Source organism: Calidris pugnax, unplaced genomic scaffold, assembly GCF_001431845.1.
Source record: "Calidris pugnax isolate Ruff unplaced genomic scaffold, ASM143184v1 scaffold147, whole genome shotgun sequence".
In the NCBI taxonomy this organism is placed as follows: domain Eukaryota; kingdom Metazoa; phylum Chordata; class Aves; order Charadriiformes; family Scolopacidae; genus Calidris; species Calidris pugnax.
The window spans coordinates 172,884-196,820 of record NW_015092359.1 but is presented as its reverse complement, the minus strand read 5'-3'; the positions used below and the strand labels follow the sequence as shown (position 1 = coordinate 196,820).

The window sequence follows — 23,937 nt, the reverse complement described above, 5'->3', positions numbered from 1 at the left end:
CCGCCGCCCGCCGCACCCGCCGCGCCGCGCACCGGATGATGCCCCCGCGGGGGGCGGCGGGCTCCTGCCGCCGGCGGCGCCTGGCGCCCCTCAACGAGGACAACGGGCGGTTCCTGCTGCTGGCCGCCCTCATCGCGGCGTACCTGAGCGCCGGCGCCACCGTCTTCTCGGCCCTCGAGAGCCCGTCGGAGGCGGCGGCGCAGCTCCGTTGGAACCGGACCCTCCACAACTTCAGCCGCATCTTCAACATCAGCCTGCCGGAGCTGCGCGCCTTCCTGCGGAGCTACGAGGCGGCCATGGCCGCCGGCATCCGCGTCGACGCCCTGCGGCCCCGCTGGGACTTCCCCGGCGCCTTCTACTTCGTGGGCACCGTCGTCTCCACCATAGGTGAGCGCCGCCCCGACGGCCCCGGGGGCCGCCCGTCTATGGGGGGGGTATGGGGGGTGCGGGTGCTGCGGCCGCGGTGCCCCCGTTATACCCACCAAAGTTTGGGGAGAGGCGCCGCCGCGTTGCTATGGGAACCGGGGGCCTTGCCGTTGAGGTTTGGGGTGGGAGGGGGTGTCCGGATCCGTATCCCCACTCACCCCCCCCCAACACCCCGGCGGGTCGCGGTCCCACCGCCCGCCCCGCTGCACGGAGCCGGGAACCGGCGCTGGGCGTCGCGGTTGCCGGTGCCCCGGGCCGTCCCCCCCCACCCCGTCCCCTCCGCCAAACTTTTCGCTGCGGCTGCTTGTTTTGGGCTTCAACCGGCCAGCCGGGGGGCGAGCGGGGCTGGTCGCCCTCCGAGGAGCCCAGCCCGCGGCGGGATGCGCCTGGTGGCCGCGGATGGCTCGTTACCGGGCGGCTGGGGCTGGGTTGGCAGCGGGCTACCGAAGATGCTGAGCAGTAGCCAGGCGATCGCCCGACCTGTAAACTCGATACTGGTTTTTAAGGGCTGGTAAAGTTAAGGTGCGGGTGTGAATAAGGGCTTAAGCTACTGGAAGCCGTACGTCTCCTGGCTGTACTATAATATGCATTCTCAGTACATCGCAGGCTCCAGCTGACAGCAGTGGTTCCTATGCGATAGGTTTTTTAGGAAAAGCAGCACTCTGTGAGCAACTGATGAGTTGTTGGGGGAGGACTTCCTCATTTTTTTCACTCTAAACTTTAATTTTTTTTACTCTAAAATAACCTATTATTACTTTTGTACTCTATAAGCACCGTTAAGGAGCACAGGGAGGTTTGCTTGAGGTGAAGCTGTGGCTCTCGGAGTATTCCTTGAGAAATCCTGTCCCTGCTACAGGAGATCTCACCCCGTCTTCTCTCGCTGACAGTTTTCAAGTTTTTTCTAACAAGCCGATTGTCTCGGGGGTTCTGAGCATAAATGTCATGCTTTCTCTTTATTAGAGAGGGAGAAACACACAGCTCGTTATTGCACTTACATTCATTAGGTTCGGAAAATGTTTTATCAATAGTGACTAATCTCCGTAATAGAGTCATGATGGTGACTGCAGCAGTGTTGTCAAGTATTGTTACTTTCTGCAGTGAATAATTCGGCTAACTTTTCCTTTTCCAGTACGTTCAATAGTCCAGTCATTAAAACACCATTTTTAATTAAACGTTAGGCCTTCTTCATCACAAAGGCATGTATTTTTTAAGAGATCATTATGACTGACCTGAATGGAGGAGGGGAGAAAAGTCGGTGTATTGTTAAACCCACTCTTTAATTACACCTGCTGTAGCAATCAGAAACCTTCAGCAGATGTGTAAATGCGGTTCCATTCACTTCTCCATGAACCCTGGCTTCTCCTCGCTGTGGTTATTGAAATTTAAAGTTTCCTCTTCATTTGCAAGCGTCTATTTTCCTCTCCGCTTCATCACCCTGTCTGCAGTCGTTTATATCTGGGTGGAGGGAAGGAGAAAAACTCAGCAGGGGTTTTTTGGCAGTCACCCCAGGTGTAAATGGCTCAACCAAGAACTGTGTTTCTCAGATTCCTGTAGTGTGACCCAGGGCACTGCTCTCTCTTTAGAGCCCATAACCTCTGCATCTCCCACGTGCGAGATGGAAGCTGAAAGGTTGTTTTTCCTGAGCCTGCAACAAAGGATTGGGTTCTGCCAGGCGTTCCCCTGAGAGGTACCTTCTCTTGGTGTGTTTTTCCTGAGCCTGCAACAAAGGACTGGGTTCTGCCAGGCGTTCCCCTGAGAGGTACCTTCTCTTGGCATCCTGCCTACTGGTACTTCTGGATTCCTTACTTCGCCTGAGTTCAGCGAACCGGCTGTGGAGCAAGGTTTTGTTCTGGATGAGGAGATGGGGCAGAAGGTGGCTCGAAGTGAAGATGAGTTGTGCCTTTGGGCAGAGCCATGGTGTTGGGGGTGCTGAGCTACGAATAGTGTCTCCTGGAGTACCAGTGTCCCGAGGCCATTGCACCCCATCCTGGACATCCTTGTCCCTTCAAGTTGCTGTGGCTTGTAGAGAGGCAAAGCTCACAGAGAGCTCAGCAGCTCATCCACAGCCTGGGCTTCTTCCACCACACAGTTAGTTGTATTTGGTTATTACTGGCAGCTGTGTTTGCCCAGCAAAAGCAAGAAAACCCAGTGAATTAACTAGTTGTCCCGCTAAAACCCCAAAGCTGGACGTGCTTTAATGAAATGTGCAGAAAGCTTCTTGCTCCTGGTCGCAGCCTGGGGGAAACCAAATGGTGGGCATCAGGATGTCACCTGGGGGAGTGGTTCTGGTGCTATTCTGTCATGGGGAAGAAAGAGATTTCCCCTCCCAGCCAGCTCACTTCTGTACCCACCTCTGATTCCACTGCCAGCTCCAACACCGTGCTATCCTGCTTCAGAGCAGTTTCACTTGCCTTCACGTCACCGTTCCTTGACGTGGAGAACGCTGTCTGTACTCAACCTCGCCGAGAGCTACCCGACATCCAGAGTCAAAACAGCTTGCCTTTCCTCAGCAGCTTCCCCTGCTGCATGTGTCAAAGCAACTTCACCGCCGCGGCTAAACACGCTCCCTTCCCAGCGACGCCTGGGGAGGCTTTCTTACTCACTGCTTAGCAAACAGCAGGTAGAGGCTGTGCCTGTCAAGGGTAAAAAGGGTTACTCAGCCTCTTGCCTGTAGAGGATTCCAACTTACAAAAAACTCCCTGGATCTTTTCGAGTCCTTGCTCTGGTTTTAATACAACTGCGAAATCCTTCGTATCCAGGCATCAAAACAGAGTCACCGGGGACAGGGCTGGAGGTTTTCCTGGGCTTTGTGGAAGCTGAACAGAGGGAGGGAGGGAAGCTCCAGTTCTTTGTCCTTCTCTGAACACAACCCTCGGGCTCGGAGAAGACTCCTCCATCCACCTTCCCCGAGCACAGCTGTGAACACAAGGGTTAGGCACCCTCAGGCTCGAAGAAGACTCCTCCATCCACCTTCCCCAAGCGGGGCCTTTGCAGAGCTGAGCAGCTCCCCTCCACAATGTGTTTCCATCTCCTGTCCTTCCCTGGCTGCAGTTCTGCATCTTCCCTAATTACACAGGGATGCGATCAAACCCTCTGGGTGAGAAACATGTCGGTGGGGTCTTGTAGGAAATGGGAGAGTTAAAATGAAATGTTAAGTTTAATCTTAAAGCATTTTCCTGAATAGCCTAAAAGTGAGCGGCTTGCTGTCCATAAAACACCCTCTTGATAGCACTCTGGGCGTTCGTATTTTGTTATTATTGCATTGTTTGGGGTTGAATAATGAAACATCTATTTTTCATTAGACACATCTCAACTTTCAGGCTGTGTAAGAAAATTCTTATGTCTAATTTGTGATTGCTTGCTGTCAGTCTACACCATTTATTCAATCATTATTTTGCTCTCCAAAAGTGATTTTTCTCGTAGGCATTTATTATGACTTTTGTACTGATTTCTTGAAGGAGCAGCCAGTGAAATTTATTCATGATTCGTTGCTCTGACTGGCAGTAGACTTTGCTTTTTTTTCCGTTGAGTTTTTTTCCTTCCTTCCTTCCTTCCTTCCTTCCTTCCTTCCCCAAATACAAATCCCAAATACTTCCCTGCACTTTGTTGAAGACTGAAAGCAAAGCATAACTCAGTCCCGTTTTCTTCCTTCACAGCATCATCGATCAGAGCTTTCCCCATATTCTAGCACATAAGGCAACTCCCAAAGCTCTGGATTTCTGACTCAGTCCATGAGTCTAGACTCTCTATCCAGATTTTTTTTCCTGTCTTAAATGGCAGAATAAACATTAGGTACCTACATATTAAAACATATCGAGACATTGACTTATTACTAAATTTGGATTTTAAGCTTCTTACCTTTAGGTGCACGGTTCAAAATCTTTTGGAAAGATCAAGTGACACAATTGCTTTATAGAAATCTATACCAAGCACTTAAAAAATGAGGTCAAAAGAAGTAGTCCAATTCAGAAAAGTGTTTTTTCATTGTAATATTTTTAAAAAGCACCCTGATTGTGGCTGGATGGTTTTGGGCTGGAGCAGGTGTGGGTTACAGGTGCTTTGAGAAGAAATTGTACTCTTCCCTCTCTACAGCTGTGTGAGGGTTACAGGTGTTTAGGGCAAGGTGTGAGTGGGACTATTCATCCTTTCCTTGTCCTGTTAAATGACTCAGGAGATACCGGGAAGATGGGCTTTGAACCCAGGTGAAGAGAAGCTGTAATAATTGGTATTTTCTACCAGCTGACTACCTCCAGGCAGCTCTGCTCTCCTTGCTTAGGATATCGGCTGGGTTTGACCCCCTTCTCTCTGGGTCCTCTGTAGGGACATCATTTCTGCTTCCTCTCCACAACCTAGGCACCATCACCACTCGCTTCTAAAATCTCCCCTGGCTCTGTGTTGTAGCCTTTTGAGAAAATCTGGAGGTCCAGATGAGCTGAAGGCAATAATTGAATGGAAGTGGTGTGTGAAAGGTAGTCAGACAGCTCAGCAAGTGCATGGTCAGATGTTGGACTGCACTGGTAGGAGCCAGGGAGTGAGCCTGCCCAAGAGCGGGCACTTCACATGGTAATTAGCCAAGAAATTCCACAAATAACCAAGTTGGTCTGAAGCCTTTTAAGGGGGAAATATATTTGCCCTGTCTTCTTCATTGATACGTTTCAGGATATGAATTTGAGCTGCAGCTGGGGAAGATTCTGGCTCTCTGCTCTCTCCGTGAAGGCAATTTCACTGTCTAAATGGCCAAGGCAGACCAGAAGGTGACAGTCAAACCAGAGCGTGTGCCTGATCAGCATCAGTGTTATGTTTTCTCAGGGCTCTGCAGCTCTCTGAAGCTTGTACAGGCAGCTTTGGCAGAGGGTTCAGATTAGGGAGCAGTTGCCTCTGGAGTTGACCTTCTTGAAGTCAACAAAACCCACCAACCCCAAACCAGAAACAAAAGCCAAACAAGAAAGCAGTTGGGAGAGCAGCCAGTGTTATTAAACTGCAGTATCAGGTTATCTGTCTTTGCCAGCCTATAGATGGTCTGTAGCCAGCATGGGAGTGTGTTTCAGCGTGGTCTGCTGCGGCCAGGTCTGATTCCTTAGGTGCCTGTGATCAATGTGCTGGTGGACGTCCAAAGGTTATTTTCTTACCTGGGTGGTCTCCATAAAGAACAGAGAGCAAGAGGCTCAGAGGTCAGCAATTCAATGGTCAGCATGTATCTGTGGGGAGAAGTAATCCTGCAGTGATTTTCCTCCAATGAGGACCTGTCACCATAGAAAGGCTTTCTACTTGCTGTAGCTTCACAGGAGCATTAACTTCTTTGGGTACCACTGGTGGGAATTTCCTAAGTGTTTGGGCATAGGTTGGGTGCTCCGATCAGGAAAGTAATCTAAATCACAGCTTGATTGAGAGCAACAACAGAAAGCTTTACTTGGAGCACATCCATGTCATTATGCGGGTGGCTTGAGGTGTCCCCACTCAAGGGTCACGATGAAATAATTTTGATCCTAAATTTGTCGGGCTTTTATTCTAGAAGGCAGGAAGGAGGAACCCTATTACTTCAAATAAGGCTCTTTTTAAAAGAAAAGTTTTCTGAAAGTATTATTTTAATCTGTCTCAGGACTGCTTAGGGTCTACCTGCCTCTGTAGGGTTATGCCAGACCCAGAGAGTGAAGCTATTGCTGTGCTTCAGCCATCTGAACTCAGTGATTTCTATAGCTCATATTACTTAACTCATAGCTCAGATTACTTAACCTACAAGTTTCAGAGGTTTCTTAAATACTAAACCTGCTCTATGAAACCCTGTATTTCAAAACATCAGCATCAGTACAGTGAAGATCTATTTGTTGTTTTAGGGCTGGACATTAAACCAGAGGACGGCCAAGTTGCACTTCTTTTTGCTGTAGCTGTGGAGTTTGGGGTGCTCAGCTGCACCACTGAAACCTGGGGTCTCCAACCTGAGTGTCAAGCACCACAGCATCTCAGAGCAGTCACCCAAAAAATAAAGTCCATCTGTAACATCAGGGAATAAAGAATTTGCCCCTGATCACATGAGACCTGGTTCCACATCTCAGAACTCGGGAAATTTTTATATTGACTTACAGTGTGCTGGTTCAGGTTTGAAACAAAGACAAAGGAGGTTGTAATCAAGGATTCTCCATTTTTGCAGCCTTCAGGGTCCCTCCCTTTAGGTCTGGTGATTGAAGGGGCAATGTCTACTTAGTGGGTATGGACCTCCCAGTGAGCGTTACCCTCAGTTTGGTCTTCAGCCATGTTCCTGCTGGGCAGCAAATACCTGTATTTCATTTCCATATGCGTTTACACGAGCTCAGAGATGGGATTGCAAACCAAACATTGGTGAGCCAAAATACCACACTGGGGGCTCTCTGTGGAGGTGACAAGTGTGGCTCCGGCTAGTGACTCTCTATTACTGAGCAACCTCCTGGTAAACCAGTTACCGCACCTGTAATAGCAGGGAGGGATCATAATTATTGGGTTTATTGGCTCTCCTGTTTGTGTTGGGCTTGTCATTCCAAATCCTGACCTAAACCCTGCGGGCTGTGTTCCCATGGAGCCCAGCTGGTCCCTAGCCTCTGCTGTCCCTCTCTGCTGTCCCTCTCTGCTGTCCCTCTCTGCTGTCCCTCTCTGCTGTCCCTCTCTGCTGTCCCTCTCTGCTGTCCCTCTCTGCTGTCCCCCTCTGCTGTCCCTCTCTGCTGTCCCTCTCTGCTGTCCCTCTCTGCTGTCCCTCTCTGCTGTCCCTCTCTGCTGTCCCTCTCTGCTGTCCCTCTCTGCTGTCCCTCTCTGCTGTCCCTCTCTGCTGTCCCTCTCTGCTGTCCCTCTCTGCTGTCCCTCTCTGCTGTCCCTCTCTGCTGTCCCTCTCTGCTGTCCCTCTCTGCTGTCCCTCTCTGCTGTCCCTCTCTGCTGTCCCTCTCTGCTGTCCCTCTCTGCTGTCCCTCTCTGCTGTCCCTCTCTGCTGTCCCTCTCTGCTGTCCCTCTCTGCTGTCCCTCTCTGCTGTCCCTCTCTGCTGTCCCTCTCTGCTGTCCCTCTCTGCTGTCCCTCTCTGCTGTCCCTCTCTGCTCTTCTGGGGATGTTCCTCCTTTCTTTTAGAGCTTATCTCGCGCTCCCCCGTCACCTGCCTTTCCCAGGCACTCTCAGTTTCTGCTGCCTCCCTCCCAATTAGCACACCCTCTTCTACTGATGATCTATTTGCTTGATTAAATTTTGAATATTTGCTTTATGTCTTTGCAGTCTTTTGAGTTAATAACTCCCAAAGAAGTCAAAAGTAAAGCTTTACAGCTTCTTTCTGTTCCCCATCACGCCTGTCCCTCATCCCTAGTGTTAATCCTGCTGTTGACCCTCATTTCTTTCTTCAGACAAACTATTTCTTCCTTCACCGATTGTCTTCGGTTTAGCACAGATCATACACACTTCATAATTTTTTCCCACTTTTACTGATGGGTCATCTTTGCAAGACAGCGTGTCTTGCTTTTATGTGAACTTTTAATTGCTCTTCATTGGGGAGAGAAAAGGAAAACAATTCTAGGATAGATCTGTTGGCAATTAACTTTACGTAACAGTATCCACTCCTGGTGTTCTGCTGGAAAATACAAAGTAATTTCTTTAATTTAATGAAAGTGGTATTGAAGTCAGCAAGAATTTTACCTCTTGCCATCGTAGCGTCAGGGTTAGAGCAACAGTGAAGTCAGCAAGAATTTTACCTCTTGCCATTGTAGCATCAGGGTTAGAGCAAAAACCAACACAGAACATTTCATCTGCAATTTTTAGTATAGAGACAGCTTGATATTATTGGGGACATATCCTGAACTCATGATCCATATGAGCCCTACTTACCTTTATCAAAAGAGACAGTTCTCATAGTGTGTCAGCACCGAGTGCCTGTCTGAGCACATTTTGGGAGAAGGTAGGTAAGGACAAAGGTCAGGGTTTGTGCTGGTGAAAATGTGAAACATGAAAGTCCTCCCGAGCGCTATAAATCTTAGAAGTGATAATAAGCCCTTTTGTGAATAGAAACACTTAAAGTAACAAACAGAATTGTAATGTAACCTAAAGGGCAATTGCATAGCAATCCAGACAAATCAAATATGTTTAATTTTATATCTTCTCAATAGCCTGCTTCTGTGGAAGTCAGTAGGAGACCAGTCTACAGAGCTTTAGGAAATCCCACCTTACCCCTGTTCGGTTTATAAAAAAATGATGTTTTTATGGGCTGGTGTTGCTGGCACCTACTGGTGTGTGCCGTGGCTGTGATACATCTCTGAGCTCAGTGGGTCTGCTGATGGCAATGGGTGGCACACCTAGCTATAGACATTGGCAGGTCTCAACGCGCTCTCTCTTGAATCAAACCAAGAGACGTGGAGAGAAAGTTAAATCTAATTGCACGAGATGAGCATTAGCAGCCTTTTCAAGTAATTAAGGCTTTGGAGTGCAATAAGATAAGAAATTGAGCGGTTTGATGTTAACATATGGGATTACTTATATGGGTGAGGCACTGCTATTGCTCATGTTTGAAAATCCATAGTAAGTGCTCCTTACTTGTTGGTGAAAAAACAGTGATAATACCTTGATAACAAATACAGCCCCGTGGTGGTTCTTCAGTGAACTTTAAACTTTCTGACCTTGTACCGCTGCAGCTTCTGCCCCTTTAGAAATGATGGGCCATTTGGCCCATCCACATCCATTCTCAAGTCTTAGGTAGGCAAATTTAATCAAGGCAGAAACAGCAATTAGGAGAAATTTGCCCATGTGAGGCCTGGAAGAGAAATTAAATTCAGTAAATTTCAATTAAAAGAAAACTAGGTAGCATCCTTTTGGTTATTCTTTATTGAATATTCTTGTCATCTCTTGGCTCAGACTGAGTACTGTGCGAGCAATATATTTATCCCATGAGGATAAATAAAAAAATACAGTGTCGCTTGTGCGCAACATGTAGGGAGTGGAGTCTGCTTTAAGCCCATGATGATGGAAATGACTGTGGTGTAAAGATCTTCAATCCAAATGGTGATCTTAATGGGGAATGGGGGGAAAACTTGTGTGATAAAATGATCTGTCCGTTTACAAAAGCTGCTGCTGGCAGAGCTGCAAGGAGTGGGAAAATCTCAGATGAATTCAAAAGCTCAAAATGATCATCATAAAGTGGTGGAGCTGTTCAGTATCATTAAATTTAAAAGTAGGCAAGGGAAATGCATACTGAGGAAGGAAGAGTTAAATGCAGAAATAGAAAATGAGAAGTAACTGGTTAGTCAGCAGTCCTGTCACCCTCTATTTCTATTACAGTTACTTAAAATTAGGTCTCTGTGCCTTCATGAATGAATTAGAGGAGCTGCTTGAGCTAAAAGATACTTAAGAATTTGCTTCTTTCAGCTGGAACTTTTTGAAGTAAGAGACTCAGGAAGGCACATTCAAACCCTTAAAAAGTTGAGGTAGATTGGTCAGGTTTTTTTCTTTAAATCATAACTGTAGATGTTTACATGGAAATCCAGGAAAAAATGGCCAAACCATGTAAAAGATTTTGCCCTGTATGTTTAGGTCCTTTTTGTCCTACAGGTCCATCTTTATAGGCTGACTCTTAGTAAAGCAGGAGAGCTGAGACAGCTCGCAAGAAATAAGTGTTCTCTGAATACTTGCACAAATCCCAAATACCTGGCAGAAAAAGATGCTGTGAGGCTATTGTTTCATCTAGTCAAAAGATAAGGCAGTGATGTAACCATTCGACAGCCTTTCCCATTTGTGAGGCTTACAAATTCCAAGCCCAGGAGTGACATCTTGTTTTATCAGACCTCTCATGTGGGGAAACACAACACACACCCAAGATCACTTGCAAGATTCAGATAATGCTATTTCTTAGCCTGAAAGGAGAAGCATTGTGAGATGTACTGGCACAGGAGTAGGCAGTGATGTAACCATTCGACAGCCTTTCCCATTTGTAAGGCTTTGAAATCCCAAGCCCAGGAGTGACATCTTGTTTTATCAGACCTCTCATGTGGGGAAACAAAACACACACCCAAGATCACCTGCAAGATTCAGATAATGCTATTTCTTAGCCTGAAAGGAGAAGCATTGTGAGATGTACTGGCACAGGAGTGTCAGTACACGTGCAAGTATTCTTTTGAAGCCCATAATGTCTCAAGAATGTAACAAAATGTGGATGCCATTATTCTTTTTTTTTTTCCCTTGCAGTTCAGGGAAAAAAAAAAAGAAGTGTTGCACAACCTTGGGTCTGCTCAGGCATCTGAAATGCGACTGCACATTTCAATAAACGGCAAAAGCAGGTGGGAATGCTAATGTTTGAAACACACCATTTGAAATGACAGGGGATAAGCATTTTCTTGTTAGAGTGTTGCTTAGAGACACAATTATCCACACCAAAAAAACATTTCTCAAAAACATAGAGGAAAAAAAGAGTGGAAGCAGCTTTTAAAAGATGAGAAATTAAGATTGCAAGAGAAGTCAGCTTTTGAAAGCGTGTTCACCTGGAATCGTATCGTCAGCTACATGAAGAGCGTAGGAAGGTCAGAGAGGGTGGCAGGGTATGGCTTCAGATATTGGACACATCTCAGGAGAGAGATGGAATTGCCCACTCTTGGTGTCCGTGATGTATATCCCTGGTTGCTGAGACAGACTATGTGTGTTTCTTCATTGCTGTGCTTTTGTTTTCTGCAGACTTTTGAGAAGAGTTACTCTAAATTCAGAGAAGTTTCCTGTGTCTGAGAGTGTCTCAGAAACCTCCGTGGTTTAGCACACAACCACAGATGTGAGCAAGGGCTTGATATGGCCACGACAGCTGTTCAGGCAGGATACTAAAGACCATTAGCCTCCAGTGCAAGGAAGTGGTTTTCCACAGTAATGTAACTTTAACAACCGAGGAGCTTGTAGGCTATATTTTTCTGTTATTAACACCACCACCATTTCAGAAAAGACTATAGCAAAATGGTTTTCACACAGCTATTAGGATAAGGAAAGAAAATAAAGCAGAGATAGGACTCTCTTATCATCAGGTGTGGAGACAGCATTCTGGACCAGCTTGGGTCAATTCACAAGGAGGTAGGTTGCAACCAAAAGAAAGAGCATCCTGCTTTCATCCCCTTTTTCTAGGAGTTTTACTTTGCGAGGTGCTTTAGCCAACACCAACTCATATTCTTTCTGTTTTAACAAGCTATTAGAGCACCCCAGCTGTGCCAAGGAGCAGAGTAACTGACAAAACAAGAGGGGGTTTAATACCATCTTGCTTAAGATTTGCCCAAGTGAGGTAGCATAAAATGAAGAAAATAGTTTGTCTTGATTTTTATGACTGGAAACCAGAGTCTGTCCCCAAGAGTTTAGCCAAGAAGAAGATTATATTATTTATAAAAGCAATAAAATGTGAAGCAGTGGAAGAAAGTTTATGTAGGAACAGTATGTTAATGGAGAAGTTAAGGAAGGTTGTCACATCACAGAACACCTCCATCCCTCTACAGTTGAGAGTCAGCAAGAATAATGCCAGCTTGTAGGTCTTGACTTTCTTTTCTGTGTGCAGTTTGAATTCATACTCCTCTGATGTTCTTATTTCTCTGAACTTTGTTCTCCATCATCTAGTTCTAGGAGAAGGCCCCTGTCCCTCTTTAGAAGTTGTGTCCTGATGCAGTAGGATCAACCAGAAAACCCAAACGTGAGCTTTCCAAAGATTTCCAGCCTCAAGCCCGTGACCCTCCCTGTGTGTTCCCATCTTTGGTGGGCAGGGGGCTTCTTGGCAAGACCTCAACCAGAGCTGGTGATGCGGGTGCCTTGGTACAAGTCAGTCACCATTTGGTCATACAAGGTGCGTAGAGGAGCAGCCAGGGAACCGTAAAACTGATTTAGAGACACTTCTGCTTCTTCTTTGTCTTGGTTCTGTGCCAAAGCAGCTCGGTCCATCCAGCTGATCAGCCTCCTTCTGTATTCATTGAGCTGTGTGTTCGCAGTAATGGGATCTAGTAGTGAGCAAGGGTGGTTGTTTTGGGTTTTTTTGCTGATGCAGTAGGATCAACCAGAAAACCCAAACGTGAGCTTTCCAAAGATTTCCAGCCTCAAGCCCGTGACCCTCCCTGTGTGTTCCCATCTTTGGTGGGCAGGGGGCTTCTTGGCAAGACCTCAACCAGAGCTGGTGATGCGGGTGCCTTGGTACAAGTCAGTCACCATTTGGTCATACAAGGTGCGTAGAGGAGCAGCCAGGGAACCGTAAAACTGATTTAGAGACACTTCTGCTTCTTCTTTGTCTTGGTTCTGTGCCAAAGCAGCTCGGTCCATCCAGCTGATCAGCCTCCTTCTGTATTCATTGAGCTGTGTGTTCGCAGTAATGGGATCTAGTAGTGAGCAAGGGTGCTTGTTTTGGGTTTTTTTGATTAGTCTTTGGTAAGCACTTTCTTCTCATGCTGTACAATATGGGCAACATGCAGTACAACTCAGGAAAAAAGCTTGCCTACTTCTGGTAAATTAATAGAGCAAGAGTACTGCTGCTGCTGCTGGTGAAGCTGAAGCCCCAGCGTTTCTCTTTTTAAGGGTCATTTATCACTCAAATTTACAAAAGTTTGACCACTTGAGCTGATATATATCTGCTGAATGCTCACTAGAAACTGAAGAAACTGAAGCTTTCTTGGAAAGCTCAACTTGAAGGTGTCAGCACAGAAAAACACGGTTGGGAGACCTGCTGCAAAGAGGAGAAGGTAAACTTCATATATATATAATATTTTTATATATCTAGTATAATTTTTTTTATATATATAAACTAAAAGGAGAGGGTTGCTAGAGGAAGTGGGGAGTCTTGGCATCCCTGGCCTGATGGAGCTGCCCTGCTGCCTCCCAGCCCTGGGCACAAGGCGCTGCTTCCTAGCCCCATCTCTCATCCTCATCCAGGTCACTTTTTGGTGTAATTTTAGGTTTGTCTTTGTCATTCACCTCTACAGAAAAATATTGGTACCTCTTGGTCTCTTTTTATACCCTTCACGTGCATCTGGTAACTAACAACTATTGATTAGCTTTACTTCTAGTTATTTATTGTCATCGTTTCCAACTCTTTTTATACCCTTCACGTGCATCTGGTAGCTAACAACTATTAATTAGCTTTATTTTTAGTTATTTATTGTCATCATTTCCAATTAATTCACTTTTTTTTTTTCTTTTCAAGAAAGCTTAGGTTATTTTAGGCTGACAATTCTATTAACTCTTTTAAAAACCAGTGGACTTTAAAGAGGAATGAAAATGTGGCCGTGACCTTTCAGGCTGGGGTTTAAATCACAGCTGAGGGTGATTGATCCTGGTGTTCACCGATGTTATGTGTAGTAGCACTTTGGGTAACCAATAACCTGATCACTGTTGTGTGTAAACAGAATGAAATTGGTACTGCGGAAAGCCTTTAATAATTGGCCTGCAGCTCCTTGAAACTCCTTAATGTTCAATTAATCATCTCCTGCCTCTGTTCTGCCAGTGTGGCTCCTTTTGAGTAGCGGTTGTCTCAAACCTGACTCATATTTCCCTGGTGGAGAGGTAACGAGGGTGACCTGGGTGGTTTTTAATGATGCTCATTGAGTTCCTCATGGTGGTCTTTCAGGTCACAGAAGAGATTGAGCATCTTTTCCCACAGACTCTGGGGAATTGGGTGCATGCTTACATATTTTCATGAGCTGAACAGGAGTAAGGGGGGAAAAAAATAAAAAAGACCTGTTTTAGCCCACCCTGGTTCACAAAGCAAATTTGCAGGACCTCTGGCCACCTATTTATTGTAGGCATTGGGGAGAACAGGTCCATGTTAAAAGAATGTTATTAAAATGAGAAAAAAGTTAGGAAGTGCCAGAAACAGTGTGATTATTCAACTGGAAGTCCTGTATATATATTACCAAGGGTAGATGGATGGATGGATGGATAGATTGATTATGGGAGTCCGTCCTTAGTTGCATAGTCACTTATTATCTTCTCCAGGGGATGTCTACTCCAGTTCATGGGTCACTGCAAGCTTGTCTATGGTAGAGGTTAGACCAGCCCTAAAATCTGCAGTCACATCTTCAGACTTAGCGTGGGTCTAACTTAAAAGTGTCTTAATGCACATAGCACTGGACAGACCACTACTGGTCAGGAGCAATGCTTCCAGATAGAAATGTAAATAAAGATCAAACGTGATTGTAGAGCAACTTTGATATTAAAGGCTCTGGCAGTGGAAAAGCTCTAGAAAAATTTACTGTTTGAGCCCAAAGAGGGGGTATTTTAATAAAGCAGGCTGACCGAGATGTTAAAGGGAAAGTTAAGTTTTTCATTTGCACTCTGAAAATGCAAAGCCAGGGGGAAGAAGTGCCTCGTAGCGTTCTCACTCCTCGGGTAAGAGCGCTGGATGCAGCAGGAGGTTTCCATCTGCGGCAGGTTTGTCATCTCTGAGCTGTGACCCTGTATCCAAGGCAACTGTTTCTGGATGTGAGGTGGTAAGGAGCTATAGAATAAAGGAGAGGCAGTTGTGAAATATACAGGTATGACTCTATCCGGAACAATAACCCTGAAATGCTAACAGGTAGGAAAGGGCTTGAAGGGAGCACCAGAATCCAAATTTTAGTCTCAAAATTCAGAATATGGTTATCTTCCTTGATGCAGCGTACATGTTGGCCAGTAAAGACCAAGCAGGATTACAGAAAGCTGTGAACTAAAGCAAGTGTGGAACAGACACCAAACAAAATTGCTTTCTCTTGGTCAATCTGCCTGTGTTCTGTAACCCACGTGTCTTGGGGATCAGCCCTGTCAGAGCTTAGTCTTTATGTTGCTGAAACTTCTTTCCCTCTGGAAGCAGCATTCTGCTTACAGGGTGCTTTTTTTGGTTTATTTCTGAGAAATCATTTGTTTAAAAAGTTCTATTCAACAGTTTTAGTTTATTTTGATTCCTTATTAAATATAGCTGCGTTATTAGGAGGTGATGGAGGTGATGCTACTCTCATGATCTACAATCTGGGATTTAAAATTATTTAAAATGATTTAAAACAATTTAAAATGTAGGAGCCATGTCACATGGCAGGATGCCTCTGTAGGAGAGGTGATGGAGGTGATGCTACTCTCATGATCCACACTCTGAGATTTAAAATTATTTCAAATTATTTCAAATGTAGGAGCCACGTCCCATGGCAGGATGCCTCTGTAAGAAGAGCTGAGGGCCTGGCTGAAAGAAGCAGGGACATGGTGCCGTGGTAAAGGCTGGAAGACTTTTTTTTGCGTTGTATTTGAAAGGTGACCAAAACCTTCCTCCATCTCTGGTTAAATATATCTTTACTGAAAAACTATCAACCCCTCTAGCTTCAAAATATAGTAAGACAAGGTCATGGCCAAACCAATGGCCCGAGAGAAGAGCTCACGGGGAAGTAAAGCTGCTATTCTTTTTTTCATTTTTTCTGGTACCAACCATCTTTTTTACCCATAAGAAAATGGGTAAAAGAAAAGAAGGGAAACAGGAAGCACATCACAAGGCACGTAAGTCTTCACAGATTTGTCCAGTTGCACCACCTTTTGAATCCATCACCAGCTTAAGTAAATTAAAAGTCCAGATGAGCAGAATAGTAAACACAAAGCCTATTATGCAGCTCAGGATGAGGGACTTGTTAATTGCCAGCACTTACCCCTGAGAGGCTGCTGAGGGATAAGTGATATCTGAGTGTTTTTATCAACTTGGCTCTGCTAATTCTGTGTGTTTGGGGAGAAGAAGTATCAAACAGCTGAAATGAATGCTGCCCTAGAGCTTGTATCTGAAGTGGTGGGTCAGAATTAGCATGAGGGAGGTTGAAATACTGTCTGAGCCAGAGGAAATGGCCTCAAGTTGCGCCAGGGGAGGTTCAGGCTGGATATTAGGAAAAATTTTTTCACTGAAAGGGTTCTCAGCCATTGGAATGGGCTGCCCAGGGAGGTGGTTGAGGCACCATCCCTAGAGGTGTTCAAAAGACGGGTTGATGTAGTGCTGGGAGGTACGGTTTAGTGATGGTCATGCTTCTTGTTTGTTGTGCAGGTGTCTGTTTTTGTCAAAGTTAGGTTGACGGTTGGACAAGATGATCTTTGAGGTCCCTTCCAACCTAGAAGATTCTGTGATTCTGTGAAAATCAACCCCAAGGTACCTGTTCAATGTATGTGGGGGCCATGAAAAGTGCAAAGCGCCATTGTGCTTCTTTCCTTGTACTGTCTCGGAGGCACAGGTGGTTCTGGATGAATGAATTTCACCCGGGCATCACGAAGTACTTAGCCTTGAGCAGGGGCAGAGCTCAGATGGGTTGCACAGAGGACACCAGGACCCTTCATGGTCCAGGGACAAACCCAGCCAGTGAAGGAAGACCCTGTATGAAGTGAGGGCACTTCTATCTGCTGGCTGTGGACCTGAAGTTACTATGTCTGCCTGGTCTTACTTGTTGCCTGTTTGCTGTAAGTCTTAGCACTCTTGTTGCTGTGATGGGTCCTTTCATGCCTGGTCTTACTTGTTGCCTGTTTGCTGTAAGTCTTAGCCCTCCTGTTGCCGTGATGGGTCCTTGCGTAGCTACATACTGAGTTTGGGGTAACATTATGCTTCAGAAAAATCTTGCTTGAACAAACCGCATCAAAAATATAAAACTTCTCCATCTCTTATGAATGGTCACCAAAAAGTACTAAAAAAGCTTCAATGCATTTATTTCAAGAGGAAACGAGCACAAACTTGAATATAAGAAGTTCCACCTAAACATGAGGAGGAACTTCTTTCCTTTGAGGGTGGCAGAGTACTGGAATGGGCTGCCCAGGGAGGTGGTGGAGTCTCCTTCTCTGGAGACGTTCAAACCCCCCTGGACAAGTTCCTGTGCAACCTGCTCTGGGTGGCCCTGCTCTGGTAGGGGGTTGGACTAGATGATCTCCAGAGCTCCCTTCCAACCCCATGTGATCCTGTGATATAACTTCATCCAAACTGTCACTCTCTCTCCTTTTTTTTCTTTTTTTTTTTTTTTTTTTTAAATTAGTAAGCGTGTCTAGCCATATGTGTGGCAATTTATTTTGATGGTGATGTGCACATGCTTGCTGGGAAGCACATGGTTAAATGCTTTGCTGACAAGGCAGGGGTGAACAGATGCCTTCTCCCTAACGAGCTGGCCGGGTGTCCCTAGCTGGCAACCACAGCAGGCCACCCAGCTTCTTCTGGGGGCCAGACACTAGTGGATATTTGTCACCAGACAAGAAGGGTCCCATGAGCAGCCAGCCCGACCCAGATAATGGCTTCACCCCACAGAAGAGGAGGTTCCTCTTGCCCCGTGTGAAGCCTGGGACCCCAAGGCATGTTCTGTGAGATCTTTGAGCAGATCTCCATTTAGCACAACAAAACGGAGAGACTCTGGGTCCAGAAAACAGAATCCAATGACCCCTTTGGTATTTTTTTTTATTTTCTGGTAATATGGTGCAATTTTTCTCACTGTCTGTTACAGAAAAAAGACTTTTGGAATGGGCTGCCCAGGGAGGTGGTTGAGGCACCATCCCTGGAGGTGTTCAAAAGACAGGTTGATGTAGTGCTGGGAGGTATGGTTTAGTGATGATGCTCCTTGTTTGTTGTGTGGGTGTCTATTTTTGTCAGTTAGGTTGACGGTTGGACAAGATGATCTTTAAGGTCCCTTCCAACCTAGAGGATTCTGTGATTCTGTGTGATTTTGTGAAGATAGTGATGGTGCAGTGCAGTCTGAATTGCTGGCACACGGCTGTTCCCCAGTGTGCCAAAAGTAGGGCCACCTCTTCCCTTGTGCACCTTCATGTCACTGGAGAGAGATGTCCAGTTGTACTCGTCAGCGGCGCTTCCATGCTCTTATCAACAACCGCGACGTTCTGTATCAATGAGGTAGGGAGGCAGCGCAAATAAATTGCCCAGAAAAATAACAGCCATTACAAAAATAAATCAATAGATTTCAAGCAGCAGGGAATATTTTCCTGTTACTATTTAAAGGTGAGTCATGGTAATAAACCGGATTTAATGATTTCATTATGCTCCATGGTAAAAGTGGCTCCTTTTTCTTCGCACGCTTTAATTCATGTGGCCTGATGTTGATATTTACCTCCCTGAATATGTTACTTGGCCAGCTCTTCTGTGGAACAATAAGGTAAATACGTTTCAGGACATGGATTTTTCACAAGCCATTAATTTTGATTACTTGTGCTTATTTATTCCTGGGACGTGAGCAGTCACCTCAATCCCATCAGTCTGTTTTTTGACAGAACCACCGAGCGCTTTTGCAGGGAAGAACAGCAGAACGAGGACAATACCTACAGAATTGAGTTTTAGAAGAACCTTCCTGAGATAGTATATGAAATATAGGTAATTCTTTTTCATAAAATAACTGGTATCAGGAAATAATGTGGAGCAAACTTACTGTATTTGCATGCAAATTTAAGATCACTTTTGCTGTTATTTAAGCATCCGTAGCCACCAGGCATTACTGCTTATATATAAAGTCATGTGTGTGAGTGGTGTCTAAATACAATTCTTGTAAAGAAGAGGTGAAATAATATTGCTGCTGGATCTTTCCAGAGTTTTTATACTCCAGTTTGTCTATTTACTGGGATCCTAGTGCTCCCAGTCTGCCAGGCTCTGCTGAGGTTGGGGGGGGCATCTTGATGGTGGTTTAAATGGGGCCGTGGCTTTTCCTTCCTTCTGTGAAGATAGGGGAATCTTGCTGGTTGTTTAAATGGGGCCGTGGCTTCTCCTCCTTCCTTCTGTGATGACACCAGGTGGCCAAGTCCCAGCTGGGATTTGGTTAAGACTATCAAGTGCTGCTATTTTTAAAACAATATTTGATCTTTGGGAGGTGGTGGGGTGTTTTTCTGTTATACAACCTGTAACCTTCCATCTTCTCAGTGGGAGGGGTATCAACAGCCTTTGGAAACAACGGCGTTACGGTAGGTTACAGCTTGTCAACAGAGAGCTCCAACTTTCCATCAGGCCACAGTGGCTCCATGCGTGGGAGCAGGGACGTGGCCTCTTCACCTTGTCTCATCTCGAGGTGGTTTTGGGCTCAGGAATGCTTCCACCTGCATTTAAAGAGTGGTGTTTCTCTGTTAATATCATCTTTCTTCACTGCTAGGATGTTTTGCTCTCTCTTGAGCTTTGGTCATCTCGTTGAGCTTTCTGGTGCCTCCCTCGTTCTTTACAAAACTTGGGTTTGTGTTGGCCTAAGCTGATTTAGAGGTAGGACTCCTTCTTTTGTCCAGGGAGGTGGGACCTTTGTTAAGTTACGTACATCCTGAGCTTATATGTGAAAAACCATGTCACTAACTCTCCTCTTTTATCTCCATCCCTTAGGTTTTGGGATGACCACACCAGCAACCGTGGCTGGAAAAGTATTCCTCATCGTTTACGGCCTTTTTGGGTGTGCCGGGACTATCCTGTTCTTCAACCTCTTCTTGGAGCGCATTATCTCTCTCCTGGCGTTTATCATGAAGGCGTGCCACGAGAGACAGCTGAGAAGAAGTGGTCTCCTACCTCCCAACTTCCGCAAGGGGCCAGCCATGGCGGGGGTGGGCAGCCTGGTGGGGTGGAAGCCGTCCGTTTACCACGTGATGCTGATTCTGGGAATTTTTGCTATTACCCTTTCCTGCTGCGCCTCCGCGATGTACACGGCGGTGGAAGGCTGGAACTACGTGGACTCCTTGTACTATTGCTTTGTCACCTTCAGCACCATCGGCTTCGGAGATTTGGTAAGCAGCCAAAATGCTGCCTACCAAAATCAGGGATTATACAGATTCGGGAACTTCATCTTTATATTAATGGGGGTATGTTGCATATACTCTCTTTTTAATGTCATCTCAATCGTCATCAAGCAAGTTTTGAACTGGGTGTTGAAAAAATTTGAATGCAGATGTTGCCCAAAGTGCCATAAATCAAGTGCCCGCCTGGGACGTCGCAACGCCATCACCCCGGGAGCCCGCCTGCGCCGGCAGAACATCTCGCTGGACGCTGATGGACAGTACGACAGCGACACCGAGGGGAGGAGGCTCTCTGGAGAGATGATCTCCATGAGGGAGCTCACGGCATCCAATAAAGTCTCCCTGGCCATTTTGCAAAAGCAGTTGTCGGAGACGGCCAACGGCTACCCCAGGAACGTTTGTATCAATACGAGACAAAACGGTTTCTCCGCAGGGGTGGGTGCTCTTGCCATCATGAACAACCGCTTGGCAGAAACGAGTGATTCTAGGTAGAGTTTTTTGAAATTCCTTTTGTTTCTATAAGATTGTGAGTAGGGTGGAATTACCACTGTATGCTACTGGAAAGTTTTAAATTCAGGGACAGCCTTGGTGTTCATTGGGCGTTCAGCATTTTAGTTTCTGGGGGTTTTATAAGTCTTCTCTAATATGCAGTAACACTTTTACCATAATGTTACAATTTTCCCCAAAGGGGTTTTTGGGAAAGACTCGGGTGTCTTTGATGCAGAATCTGATGCTGGTTGGTTTGGGTTTTTTTTAATCAGAGTTAGGTTGATGGTTGGACTAGATGATCTTAAAGGTCCCTTCCAACCCAGACAATTCTATGATTCTAAGGATGGTGTGTGTGGTTAGGGTGGTGTCAAAGCCAACATGTTCTTCAGAACGTAGCCTGAACCCAGGCTTTGGGTTAAAATGTATAAAATGGGCAATTTTGGCACCAGATTCAAACTCGGGAGTTGATAAGGTTTGGCTAAACCAGTATCTCACCAGTTTGTTGAAGTCTGGATCTGGCCCTGAACTTTGTAATCAATGTTCTTCAGAAGTTCCTCACAGCAGGTCTGTATGTAACATACATGTAGGTGACTGCAGTTACACCAGTTTTACGGTGTCTGTGCCTCACTTGAAGAATCTCACTGACTTCAGTGGCAGGGGATCAACTGGGCTGATGCCTGACTACCAGGGATGGTTTTTAGCCAGTCTTGTCTGAAACGCTGCCTGCCACCTAACTCTTAAAAGTCAGGGGCTAATCAAGAATTGTGTTAAAATGTGCAAAACTGTTCTTACCTACCGAATAACTGAATTTGGCAATTGTCAGCTTTGTTACTGACTTAATTGAACACAAGAGAGGCCAGTACACACCTCTGGTGTCAAATGTTTGCATCACCACTGAAATTATGATTTCGTTACTTTTACTGGAAAGTAAGTAGCTAAAATGAATGTAGACTCTCTGTTGTCTTAAATCTGCATCGTTTACTGCTGCAGTATTGATGCAGAGATTCACACGAATGATTTCCTTGCAGTTCTTTGGAGGCCCCAGCCCTGTAGTTGTTTCCCATGAATTTGGCCGTGTAGGTTATAGAGAAGAGCATGGCTTTGGAGCTCCCCCAGAAGCTGCCTTCACCCAACATGTTGGCACTAAGTCATAAAATGGGCTAAGGCTGTTGCTACTGTCTTAAGTCCTATTTAACCCGTGCTAGCCCAAACTGCTGAAGAACCAGAAGCCTCTTGAAGCAAACCTGGTCTAAGTGTCTAGTTGAGCATGACAACTGAGTGCATTGTGCAAAGCTCTGGATCGTTTCCCTGAATTCTTCATACTATCCACTCCTTTAGTGCTGTGAAGGAAAGAAAGGCTTTTCCTGATTTCATTAAGAAATATAACTTAAGGTTGAAGTCTGAGAAACCAGGACGGTCAGCTCTTGCAAACAAGTTGGGTCATTATAGGGAAGATAATAGGTACTGGGTTGATTGCTGAATAAGTTGAAAAAGCTGGTTTGTTTCAATTAGGAATATTGGGAATGTTTGAAAACATTTCTGTGAAGTTTCAAACAGATATTTTACTTTGTTGTCTACTTACTTTGTTTTGCATGGATTTGAGGTATCCATGGGGTTGCTCTCCTTTAAATTTGTAGTGGTGCAGAACATTTTGGAATTTAACCTCAGAGAAGATAACTTTTAATTTGAGGTTTTGCACACTTGAGCCTGCCAGGTGAAGCGTGGCGGTGATTGTATCTTTTGCCTGAGGGAGAAGGAACCAGGGCAGGAGATAAACCACCGCAGGTGGCTCTGTATCGTGCTGTAAACATGGTCCCAGCTTTTATTCGGATGCATTTGGCCGGAAACCCTGGTTTTGTGTTTGTGGTGTTTGTGTTCTGTATCTACTAAGAGTACATGGCATGGCAGAGCCTGCATTCAAGAGGCATTTGTGTGGTGGCAGAGACACCCCCGGCTAAGGTCCATGTGTCCATCTGTGCACCCCGTCTCAGATGCTCCATTGGAGCTCTGAAGAAGCAGGCAGAGGTCAGAGTGTGTGGTGAGCCTCATCTGAAGGCCACTGAAGGATCAATTTAAGCAGGATGTGTGTAGGGGCACGGTCGTGGTCTGGGAAAGACTCAAAGACCAACTGCAAACACCCCATTCAGGAAGGCGACTTCCAGAGCTGCAGGGACCATTTTTGGCAACAGCAGACACGGGGAACATAAAGAATAAAAATGTGTTCGTTTCCCTCAGGATTACCCCAGGGGTAGGTCTCTTTAGCTGTGATGATTTATGTGTTTGTTTACTAGAGTGTGTATGGGCCACTGCTCTTTTTTTTGCAGCTGGACCTCTCTTAGGGTTGCATCTTGGTACATTTGCCATCATTAGTCACGTTAGTCATTAGAATGGACCCCTCTGTGGGAAGTGCTGCATAAATCCAGGCAGACGGGCTCTGTCCCAAAGGTCGTAAGGGTTCAAAGAGACGGGATCCCAAGGCACAGCAGAATTACTTAGGTTTATCATATTACTCATAAAAACATGTTCGGATGCATTAACATGCCGTGAGCTTAAGAACTGTATTTATATGATTACAAATTTGCAAATTGGCACAGCAGAATTACTTAGGTTTATCATATTACTCATAAAAACATGGTCGGATGCATTAACATGCTGTGAGCTTAAGAACTGTATTTTTATGATTACAAATTTGCAAATTAGTTGCATCTTGGTACATTTGCCATCATTAGTCATGTTAGTCATTAGAATGGACCCCACTGTGGGACGTGCTGCATAAATCCAGGCAGACGGGCTCTGTCCCAAAGGTCGTAAGGGTTCGAATAGACGGGATCCCAAGGCACAGCAGAATTACTTAGGTTTATCATATTACTCATAAAAACATGTTCGGATGCATTAACATGCCGTGAGCTTAAGAACTGTATTTATATGATTACAAATTTGCAAATTAAGGGGGGGTTATTTTTTCAGTAAGTTGTTTTTAAAGGATAAATATTATAACTATGATTAGGGACCTATTTGTAAATTGGTTTCAAACTGCTTATTGCTGCCTGGGAAATACAGTGAAGTAATATGAAATTGTACATCACCTTTTCTGCTATTTCTGTACTTTTTCTGAGGCCAGTCAAAGGTGGGCACACAGTGACACGATTTAAAGGTTTCTGAGTCTTTTTGGTGCCATTGGTCCCTGTGGTGCCATGGCAGGACCCTCTGCAGTTCCTGGTGACTTCGGGGGAGGTGGACTGGCTGCCAGAGCTGGGTTCCCCAAGGGATCTGGATGCCTGATTGCTACTCTGTGCACTTAGGTCTGGTGTTTCTTTAGTCCCAAGGTCCTTGATGAGCTCCAT

The 23,937-nt window shown here is 45.5% G+C and overlaps 1 protein-coding gene across 2 annotated transcripts in view; it reads left to right on the top strand.

Annotated features, from left to right (window-relative positions):
- Positions 1-93: 93 nt before the first annotated feature.
- Positions 94-23,937, top strand: part of KCNK12 (potassium channel, two pore domain subfamily K, member 12) — a 58,822-nt gene continuing 34,978 nt past the window's right edge. The window contains exons 1-2 of one of the 2 annotated variants that reach the window (XM_014962432.1): positions 94-387; positions 19,701-20,592. In XM_014962432.1, coding sequence (XP_014817918.1) covers positions 297-387; positions 19,701-20,592 — 983 coding nt within the window. In that variant the 5' untranslated portion in view covers positions 94-296. The remainder of the gene's footprint in view (positions 388-19,700; positions 20,593-23,937) is intronic. The other variant, XR_001414147.1, reaches the window with a different exon arrangement.